This window comes from Tachyglossus aculeatus, chromosome 21, assembly GCF_015852505.1.
Source record: "Tachyglossus aculeatus isolate mTacAcu1 chromosome 21, mTacAcu1.pri, whole genome shotgun sequence".
NCBI classification, from domain to species: domain Eukaryota; kingdom Metazoa; phylum Chordata; class Mammalia; order Monotremata; family Tachyglossidae; genus Tachyglossus; species Tachyglossus aculeatus.
Window position 1 is genome coordinate 4,568,156 of NC_052086.1, and position 10,613 is coordinate 4,578,768.

Sequence of the window (10,613 nt, forward strand, 5' to 3'; positions counted from 1 at the left end):
AGGGTCTCTTATTTGCAGAAAAGCGGTTGAAACTGTGCCTAAGGACCCCAGTGGGCACTGGCATGTCTTCCAGAGGATTTTTTGCAGGACAAAGATGCTGGTCCCAAAGAGACCAATGCAGCGTGGCCTAGTGGGTAAACCACAGCCCTGGGAGTCAGAAGGACGTGGGTTCTACTCCTGCTTCCTCCACTTGTCTGCTTTGTGACCTTGGGCAAGGCGCTTCACATCTCTGGACCTCGGTTACCTCAGCTGTAGAACGGGGTTAAGATTGGGAGCCCTGTGTGGGACAGGGACAGTGTCCAATCCGATTGGCTTGGATCTATCCCAGCGTTTCTTGCAGTGCCTGGCACATAGTGATGTAAAAAAGGGAGCAATTGTGCCCGAGGCAAGGTGGGAAAGAGAGCCTGACCCCCAGGGAGTGTCAACCCGGGAAAGGAAGTGCTGGCAGCGGGGGGCAAGATGGTGGGCAGTGTGTTGTTGGACCGGGACCCTCGCCCTCATTCATTACATCTGCTAACTTTCTTGTACTCTCCAAAGTGCTTAGGACGGTGCCCAGCCCAGAGTAAGTGCTCCAAAAGTACTCTCGGCTGATTGAGACGACTGGAGCTGATGCTGCCCACTCCAAGGGCCGGGGGAAGGAGGGAGGACCTCCCCCGGGCCACGGGGACTGGAACATGCTGGGAGAATTTCCCTGTCCCGCCATCACTGAGGCAGCTGTGCCTGACCCCGGCCACAGAGTCAGCGCCGCCTGGGACAATCCCTTCAGTGATGGACGCCCGGGGGGCCCGGAGGTCTCTGGGGTTGGGGCTGAGTGGCCGCCATCCCCTGCCCATGCTGCTCCACGGCTCCCATTGATGGCTGGGCCCCGACCGAGAGGAGGGGTGGTGGGCGCCTCCCCGGCCCCTGGCCCTATTGAAGTGAAGTGGGACGGACGGAATCCAGGTGGCAGACCTGCTGCCTCAGCGCCGGAAAAAATGCTGGCCTGGCCAGGGAGCGGACATAAATAGTCGCCCGGGCTGGGCCCAGGGCCAGCGCTCCGGACATCCTGCCATCTCGTTCTGCCCAGGGACAAGACATCGCAGAGCCAGGTACCATCTCTGAGAGGCTTCGACTTCAGGGGGGCTTTAGTTGGACGGGGGTGGCCTACACCATTCTCCCGCCCTCCGGGTCTCCCACTGGGCCGGCTCCATCTTGGGCGGTCTTGGATTGGGTGGGGGCCGGCTAGGGTCTCTAGGGACTCCAATTTGCGGGGAGTCTTCGATTGGGTGGAGGCAGGCTGGACCATTCATTCATTCGTTCGTTCAATCGTATTAAGTGCTTACTGTGTGCAGAGCGCTGTAGTAAGCACTTGGGAGAGGACAGTATAACAATCAACAGACACATTCCCAGCCCACAACGAGCTTACAGCCTAGAGAAGGAGGGGCTCCCACTGGATTTGCTCCATTTTGGGGGGTGGTCTTTGATTGGGCTGGGGCGGGCTGGACCCCTACCGGGTTTAGGGTTTATATTGTGCTCTCCCAGGCATTTAGTACAGTGCTGTGGACCCACTAAGCGCTCAACACATATCAGTAATCAATTGATTCCCAGGGGAGTGGGAAGCTCTGCAGTCATTCCGGTGACTGGGTGGGGGTGGGGGTGGGGAGTCCCCCACTGGGTAGTGGGGTGGAGACTGACCCCCCAGGGGAAGTTAGCCCCCACACCCGGAGTGAGTTTTGAGAGACGCCAGCTGTCTCTAGGACCCAACCCCCGGCCATGTATGGGGAAGGGGGAGGGGAGAGGTGGACCCCAGGGGGGCTGGGAGGTGTGGGATGACACCTCAGGCCGGACCCCCATCCCCGGGTCACTGAAGTAGCTGCTCTTCCTTGGATTGGTCACAGGCTCTTCGCGGAGATGACAGAACAGCAGAGCGCCCCGCAGCAGGCTCCTGCCGGCAAAGCCCATGGTGGTCTTGGGGGCAGCTTCAAGGTGGGCTTGCTTGGGGACCCGCCCTGGGGGGCTGAGGGTGTGTGTGTGCGGGTGGGGTGTCTGTATGTGAATGTGCAGTGCTCCATGCTTTCTCCCTCCAGTTCAGATAGGGCAGCTGGGCCCAACGTAGTCCTTTACACAGGCCCCTCCTTGAGGCCAGCGATCATGTCTACCAACCCTGTTGGACTCTCCCAAGCGCTTAGCACCGTGTGAGGGCAGTGATCCAGCTCTATCATATCAATCTATCAATCAATTGTATTTATTGAGCGCTTACTGTGTGCAGAGCACTGTACTAAGCGCTTGGGAATCAATCAATCAATCAATCGTATTTATTGAGCGCTTACTATGTGCAGAGCACTGTACTAAGCGCTTGGGAAGTACAAATTGGCATTACATAGAGACAGTCCCTACCCAACAGTGGGCTCACAGTCTAAAAGGGGGAGACAGACAACAGAACCAAACATACCAATAAAATAAAATAAGTAGGATAGAAATGTACAAGTAAAATAAATAAATAAATAAATAAATAAATAAATAAATAAATAAATAGAGTAATAAATATGTACAACCATATATACATATATACAGGTGCTGTGGGGAAGGGAAGGAGGTAAGACGGGGGGATGGAGAGGGGGACGAGGGGGAGAGGAAAGAAGGGGCTCAGTCTGGGAAGGCCTCCTGGAGGAGGTGAGCTCTCAGCAGGGCCTTGAAGGGAGGAAGAGAGCTAGCTTGGCGGATGGGCAGAGGGAGGGCATTCCAGGCCCGGGGGATGACGTGGGCCGGGGGTCGATGGCGGGACAGGCGAGAGCGAGGTACAGTGAGGAGATTAGTGGTGGAGGAGCGGAGGGTGCGGGCTGGGCAGTAGAAGGAGAGAAGGGAGGTGAGGTAGGAGGGGGCGAGGTGATGGACAGCCTTGAAGCCCAGGGTGAGGAGTTTCTGCCTGATGCGCAGATTGATCGGTAGCCATTGGAGGTTTTTAAGGAGGGGAGTAATATGTCCAGAGCGTTTCTGGACAAAGATAATCCGGGCAGCAGCATGAAGTATGGATTGAAGTGGAGAGAGACACGAGGATGGGAGATCAGAGAGAAGGCTAGTGCAGTAGTCCAGACGGGATAGGATGAGAGCTTGAATAAGCAGGGTAGCAGTTTGGATGGAGAGGAAAGGGCGGATCTTGGCAATGTTGCGGAGCTGAGACCGGCAGGTTTTGGTGACGGCTTGGATGTGAGGGGTGAATGAGAGAGCAGAGTCGAGGATGACACCAAGGTTGCGGGCTTGTGAGACGGGAAGGATGGTAGTGCCGTCAACAGAGATGGGAAAGTCAGGGAGAGGAAGGAGGGAAGTACAAGGAGGGAGGGAGATGGGAAGTACAAGCTGGCAACATTTAGAGACAGTCCCTACCCAACAGTGGGCTCAAAGTCTAGAAGGGGGAGACAGAGAACTAAACCAAGCATACTAACGAAATAAAATAAATAGAATAGATAGGTACAAGTAAAATAAATAAATAAATAGAGTAATAAATATGTACAAACATATATACATATATACAGGTGCTGTGGGGAAGGGAAGGAGGTAAGATGCAGGGGATTGAGAGGGGGACGAGGGGGAGAGGAAGGAAGGGGCTCAGTCAGGGAAGGCCTCCTGGAGGAGACGAGCTCTCAGTAGGGCCTTGAAGGGAGGAAGAGAGCAAGCTTGGCAGATGGGCAAAGGGAGGGCATTCCAGGCCCGGGGGAGGACGTGGTCCGGGGGTCAAGGGTGGGACAGGAAGGCTGAGTAGGTGCGAATGAGGTTGTCGTTAATGTAACTTGGTGATAACAAGGGCATTTTCCCCGGGGCGGGGGGCGGGGAAGAGTCTCCGAAGTGCTTAGTACAGTGCTCTGCCCACAGTAGGCGCTCAGTATATACCGTTGATTTGTTGGTTTTCTCGTGGAGTAGTCTCAACTTCTTTTGCACTGGTATGGGGAGGCAGAACCCCAGCCCCGGGGGTCCCCCACCCCCTCCAGGGAGAAGCCGTTGGGCTTCTGAGCACTGGCCCCATTCAAAGGGGAGGTGGCGCAGTCTTGTGGCAAGAACATCGGCCGGTGGCAGTCGGGGACGCAAGTTCGAGAGTTCTAGTCCCAGCTCTACCCTCTGACCTGCTGTGTGACCTAGGGCCAGCCACTTAGCCTCTCTGGGTCTCAGTTTCTTCTGGATAAATGGAGATCAGATCCCTGATTTCCCTCTCTCTTTTTTTAGGGCATTTGTTAAGCACTTATTATGTGCCAGGCACTGTACTGAGCAACTGGGGTAGATACAAGATAATCAGGTCGGACAGGGTCCCTGTTCCGTATGGGACTCACAGTCTTCATCCCCATTTTACATATGGGGTCCCTGACACAGAGAAGTGAGGTGACTTGCCTAAGGTCACACAGCAGACAAGTATCAGAGCTAGGCCCTCTGTCTCCCAGGCCCGGGGTCTTTTCACTAGTCCATGCTGCTCTCACTTAGACTCAGAGCTCCACGAGGGACTGGGACTGCTGTGTCTGACTGGATTTATCAATCAACCAATCAATCAATCAGTGATCTTTAATAATGACAATAATAATAATGATGGCATTTATTAAGCACTTACTATGTGCAAAGCACTGTTCTAAGCGCTGGGGAGGCAGGGTGATCAAGTTGTCCCACGTGGGGCTCACAGTCTTAATCCCCATTTTTACAGATGAGGTAACTGAAGCACAGAGAAGTTAAGTGACTTGCCCCAAGTTACATAGCTGACAAGTGGCGGAGCTGGGATTTGAACCCATGACCTCTGACTCCCAAGCCCGTGCTCTTTCCACTGAGCCACGCTGCATCTCTTTATTGTGCATTGACTGTATGCGGAGCACTGAGCTCAGTACTTGGTAGAGTGCAGTGTAGCAGACACATTACCTGCCCGCAACTAGTTTACAGTCTAGATCATTGTCTTTCTAACCCAGTTCTCAAAGCAGTGTTTAGCGCATAGTAGGCACTTTAATCCCCCTCTCAGGCCACACCTGGAGAGGTTCCAGTCCTCTACCAGTCTCGGCTACGGGAGGGAGAGTCAAGCAGAGGCCTGTCCATTCCATTCTTAGCTTGGGTAGTGGCTAGGGAGTGGCAGGCCATCTGCTACAAGCGCTTAGTACAGTGCTCTGCACACAGTAAGCGCTCAATAAATACGATCGATTGATTGATTGCTACAAGTCAAAACTCTCCCATGCTGGGCAGCAGCGGCGTGGGAGAGAGTCGAGGATGGAGACTCGAGTTGACCGCATGGAAGGAGGCAAGGGTAAACCACTTCTGGATTTTTACCAAGATAACTGGCAAAGAAATGCCTTAATTAGCAAAAGAGGGACATCCGAGGAGCGCTTTACTTGTTAAGCGCTTACTGTATGACAAGCACTGTTCTAAACGCTGAGGTGAAGACAAGCTAGTCAGATGGGACTCAGTCCCTGTCCCACATGGAGCTCAAACTCTTAATCCCCATTTTACAGACGAGATAACTGGGGCCCAGGGAAGTGAAGCGGCTCACCCAAAGTCACCCAGCAGACACTGTGGAGTTGGGATGAGAACCCAGGCCCTTCTGACTCCCAGGCCGGGGGTCTATAATAATAATAATAATGGCATTTGTGAAGCGCTTACTATGTGCAAAGCGCTGGTCTAAGCGCTGATAATGATGACATTTATAAAGTGCTTACTATGTGCAAAGCACTGTTCTAAGCGCTGGGGAGGTTACAAGGTGCTCAGGTTGTCCCACAGGGGGCTCCCAGTCTTCATCCCCATTTTCCGGATGAGGTCACTGAGGTCCAGAGAAGTGAAGTGACCTGCCCAAAGTCACACAGCTGACGGGTGGTGGAGCGGGATTTGAACCCACGACCTCTGACTCCAAAGCCCGGGCTCTTTCCACTGAGCCACGCACTACCCCCTCAGCCACGCTGCTTCTCTACAGTACAGTCAGACTAGTTGACCACTTCCCAATCTGAGTTTTGACGGGGTGTGGGGGCGGGGGGGCCTCGAGCTCAGCATCCCCGGCTTCCGGGTGACTCCGCGTCCGCATCCCGCCTCAGATCTCCGTGTTCGAGCTGGAGAATTTCCAGGGGAAGCGGTACGACCTGACCCGGGAGTGCCCCAACTTGACAGAGGAACGGCTGGAGAAGGTGGGCTCCATCCAGGTGGAGCAGGGGCCGTGAGTACCGGGCCCGGAGGACCAGACGGAGGACTAGAGCGAAGACCGCTGAGTCCTGACCCAGACTCTCCCCGCTGCAGAAGCCCCCCAGGGTTGAGGGGGACGGGTGGGGAGGCTGGGAGGACGGTCACCAGGGAGGAGGGGTCGTTGCCAGGGAGGAAGGCATTGCCCTAAGTTGCCCCAGTGATGCTCACCCCGCACCGTGATCTCCATGGCAGCCAGTACACTCCTTGGCTCCCCTGGAGCTCCAGGCCCAGCCTCTGGGGAAAAAATGATTAACAGCAGCCCCAGGGCTTCCCTTCCCCCACCAGGCAGTGACACCCCTGTCAGGGAGAGGAAGATGAGTCGTTGAAAAGGGCAAAGGTCGAGTTTCCCTGCGTTATCAGAATGGACCTTTGGACCCCTCCCAAGCTTCAGCCTCTTCCCTCAGTGACCCCAAAGTAGCCCCCAGCCGAGGGAAGCATCGCGGCCAAGTGGAAAGCCCGGGCTGGGAAGTCAGAGGACCCGGCTTCGAATCCCGGCTCTGCCACTCGTCTACTGCGTGCGACCTTGGATAAGTCGCTTCACTTCTCCGGGCCCCAGTTCCCTTATTTGTAAAGTGGGGGTTCAGTATCTCCCTCCTACTTAGATTGGGAGCCCCGTGTGGGACAGGGACTGAGTGGGACCTGAATAGCCTATGTCTACTCCAGCGTTTAGTACAGTGCGTGGCATACGGTAAACGCTTAAAAAGTACTATTAAAAAAAAAATACTGGACCATCGGCCCCTTGAGGGGACACCATTGTACCCTCCCAGGCCCTTAATACAGTGCTCTGCCCCCAGGAGGTGCCCAATACATACTCTTGATGATTGATCGATTACCGCTTGCTGTTCTCGCTGGCAGGTGGCTGGGATTTGAATGCCAGGCCTTCCGGGGTGAGCAGTTTGTCCTCGAGAAGGGGGACTACCCGCGCTGGGATGCCTGGTCCAACAGCCATCGCAGCGACAGTCTCCTGTCCGTGAGGCCTCTGCATGTGGTGAGTATCGAGCACCGAAAATGACAACGACCTAATAGGTCCTCCAGCCTCCTGGGAGCAAGTGGGGGGAGAGAGAGAGGCTCAGAGAGAGCAGCTGTGGTTTGAGGAAGATGGATGGAGGGAGGGCTGATGGAGGAAGGGAAGAAAGCAATGATGCCTAGTGGAAAGAGCATGGGCTTGGAAGTCAGAGGACCTGGGTTCAGAGAAGCAGCGTGGCTCGGTGGAAAGAGCATGGGCTTTGAAGTCAGAGGCCGTGGGTTCAAATCCTGGCTCTGCCAATTGTCAGCTGTGTGACTTTGGGCAGGTCACTTAACTTCTCTGGGCCTCAGTTACCTCATCTGTAAAAAATGGGGATTAAGATTGTGAGCCCTCTGTGGGACAACCTGATCACCGTGTAACTTCCCCAGCACTTAGAACAGTGCTTTGCACACAGTAAGTGCTTAATAAATGCCATCATCATTCTAATGCTGGCTCTGTCACTTGTCCACTCTGTGACTTAGGGCAGGTCACTTTGCTTCTCTGGTCCTCAGTTCCTCAGCAGAAAAATGGAGACTAAGCCTGTGAACCCCACGTGGGACAAGGACTGTGTACAACCTGATTAGCTTGTAGCCACCGCAGTACTTAGTACAGTGCCAAGCACGTAGTAGGAGCTTAACAAATAGAGAGCGAGAGAGACGGAGGAAGCAAGAGGAGATGGCTGATACATAGTAAGCGCTTCACAAATACTGTAAGAGAGAAAGAGAGATGGAAGAAGCAAGAGGAGATGCACATAGTAAGCGTTTCACAAATACCATAAGAGAGAGAGATATGGAGGAAGCAAGAGGAGCAGGGAAGGAAGGAGGAAGGGAAGGCAGAGGGGAGACCTCAGAGAACTCCTGCTGGGCCTCGGAACTACCCGGAGGATGGCGGGGAGGCCCCAGGTTGGGCCCCCTTTCTGCTCCCAGGCGGGGCAGGGCCAAGGGGCCAGGGCCGCCGGGCTGACCGCCGTCCTCCCCACCCCAGGACGGGCCTGACCACAAGCTGCACCTGTTCGAGAACCCCGGCTTCAGCGGCCGCAAGATGGAGATCCTGGACGACGACGTCCCAAGCCTGTGGGCCCACGGCTTCCAGGACCGCGTGGCCAGCGTCCGAGCCCTCAATGGAACGTAAGTTCCCGCTCCTCAGACCCATCCTCCCCCCATTCCCAACTCGGCCCAGCGGGCGCTGCTCGAACCATTCCCTTTTTCATCGCCCGCTGCCTCCTGGCTCTGCCCGGGCACCGACTACGGGGTGACCCGTCCCTCCAGATATCCCCCGCGGTCCTCCCTTAGCATTGGCGTCTTCTTGGGGAGCTTCGGCTATCCTCCCCGCAAGGCGCGAGGTAGGGCTTGCTGCATGCTGTGCCGTGAGATAGGTGGGAGATCATCAGATTGGGCGCCGTCCCCGCCCCTTGTAGAGCTCACGGTCTGAGAGGGAGTGTGGGTCTCTTATCCCCATTTAACAGTTGAGGAAACTGAGGCCCAGAGAGGTTCAGCCACTTGCCTCAGGCAACGCAGCGAGCCAGTGGCCGAGCTGGGATTCGAAGCCGGGTCCGCCACGCCCGTGCCACCTCCCTCGGACTCCGGGGCTGTCTGGGTGCTCCACGCTCTGGGCAGCTCCAAGGCCTCCCGTCTATCCCGGGATCCTGAGACGCAGCACGGCCTGGCGGATAGGACCCAGGCCTGGATGGTGGGGGAGCCGGGTTCTAATGCTGCTCTGCCACTTGCCTGCTGGGTGACCTTGGGCAAATCACTTCACTTCTCTGAGCCTCAGTTCCCTCACCTCTAAAATGAAGACTCTATACCTTTTCTCCATCCTATTTAGGCTGTCAGCCCCACATGGGATCTGATTATCCTTTCCCTACCCCAACGCTCCGTACAATCAATCAGGGCTATTTATTGAGCACTTACTATGTGCACAGCACTATGCTAAGAACTTGGGAGAGTCCAATCCAACAGAATTAGCCGACACATTCCCTGCCCATACCAAGCCAACAGTCTAGAGGGGGAGTACAATGCTTGGCACATAGTAAGTGCTTAACAAGTGCTTCCAGACTGTGAGCCCACTGTTGTGTAGGGACCGTCTCTGTATGTTGCCAACTTGTACTTCCCAAGCGCTTAGTACAGTGCTCTGCACACAGTGAGCGCTCAATAAATACGATTGAATGAATGAATGAACAAATAAGACTTATTATCATCATCAGCCAGTAATATTTATTGAGTGCTTACTGTGTGCAGAGCACTGTATTAAGTGCTTGGGAGAGTACAGTACAACAATTCATTCAGTCGTATTTATTGAGCACTTAGTGTGTGCAAAGCATTGCACTAAGTGCTTGGGAGAGGACAATTGAACAAGAAGCAGCATGGCGTAATGGATAGAGCCCATGCCTGGGAGTCAGAAGGTCGTGGGTTCTAATCTCGGCTCCGCCACTTGTCGGCCGTGTGACCTTGGGTGAATCATTTCACTGCTCTGTGCCTCTGTGGAGCGGGGATTGAGACTGCGAGCTCTATGTGGGACAGGGATTGGGTCCATTCTGATTTGCTTTTATCCACCCCAGCGGTTAGTACAGTGCCTGGCACATCGGAAGCGCTTAACAAATACAACAATTATTATTATTATTTATCATAACCAACTCATCCCTCGACCACAGTGAGCTCACAGTCTAGAGGGGAAGACGGACATCGATAGAAATAAATAAAGGGGAGGTATGATCGCCTCAGGGTTGGCACCTGCTTCCGGGCCTGGGGGAGGACGGCTTGCTGAGCGCCGCCCCGGACCTCGGAAGCCCTGAGCCTCACTTCTGGTCCCCCCTCCTGCCTTCCCCGACAGCTGGGTGGGCTACGAGTACCCCGGCTACCGCGGACGGCAGTTCGTCTTCGAGAAGGGCGAGTACGGGCACTGGAACGAGTGGGGCGCTGGCCGGCCTCTGGTGCAGTCCGTCCGACGCATCCGAGACCAGAAGTGGCACCGGAGAGGCTGCTACCCCAGCAGCTGAAGGAAGGCCCGGATGCCCCGCCCGGCCCCCTCCCCGCCCGCCCCTCCAAGAAGAGGAAGCTCAAGGGGTCCTAGTGGCTTCCTGATCTTCAGCCTTCCTCAATAAAGCCCCGGGGTCCGAGCCCCCTCCCCATCCTCCCTGGCGTGGCTCGCTCTGTGGGACCCGGGCTGTATGGGCCGGGAAAGCTGGAGGTCGGGCTCACCGTGGTGTCTTGAGCACCTTCTGTGCGCAGAGGACCATACTGAGCGCTTGGGAGTGGACAGAACAACAGACTAGGCAGACACGTTCCCCGCACGTGACGAGAAAGAACAGTTTACTCACAGTAGAGTTGGTAGACATAATCCTTGCCCTCAATCGATCACTCCATGGTATTTATTAAGCACTTACTATGTGCAGAGCGCTGTATTGAGCGCTTGGGACAAGCACTTAGTACAGTGCTCT

At 55.2% G+C, this 10,613-nt stretch overlaps 1 protein-coding gene across 1 annotated transcript; it reads left to right on the forward strand.

Annotated features, from left to right (window-relative positions):
* The first annotated feature begins 1,890 nt into the window (after nt 1-1,890).
* Nucleotides 1,891-10,172, forward strand: CRYBB3 (crystallin beta B3). The gene is made up of 5 exons (XM_038763543.1): nt 1,891-1,965; nt 6,027-6,145; nt 7,027-7,159; nt 8,162-8,304; nt 10,007-10,172. Exons 1-5 carry the CDS (start codon nt 1,891-1,893, stop codon nt 10,170-10,172), a joined length of 636 nt encoding a protein of 211 aa, XP_038619471.1.
* The last annotated feature ends 441 nt before the right edge of the window (nt 10,173-10,613 follow it).

Excerpts from the sequence above, each read along its gene's own strand:
- CRYBB3 (XM_038763543.1), top strand. The coding sequence starts at position 1,891 with ATGACAGAACAGCAGAGCGCCCCGCAGCAGGCTCCTGCCGGCAAAGCC. Across the intron at positions 1,966-6,026 it reads GTCTTGGGGGCAGCTTCAAG|ATCTCCGTGTTCGAGCTGGA; the intron begins GTGGGCTTGCTT and ends ATCCCGCCTCAG. Across the intron at positions 6,146-7,026 it reads ATCCAGGTGGAGCAGGGGCC|GTGGCTGGGATTTGAATGCC; the intron begins GTGAGTACCGGG and ends TCTCGCTGGCAG.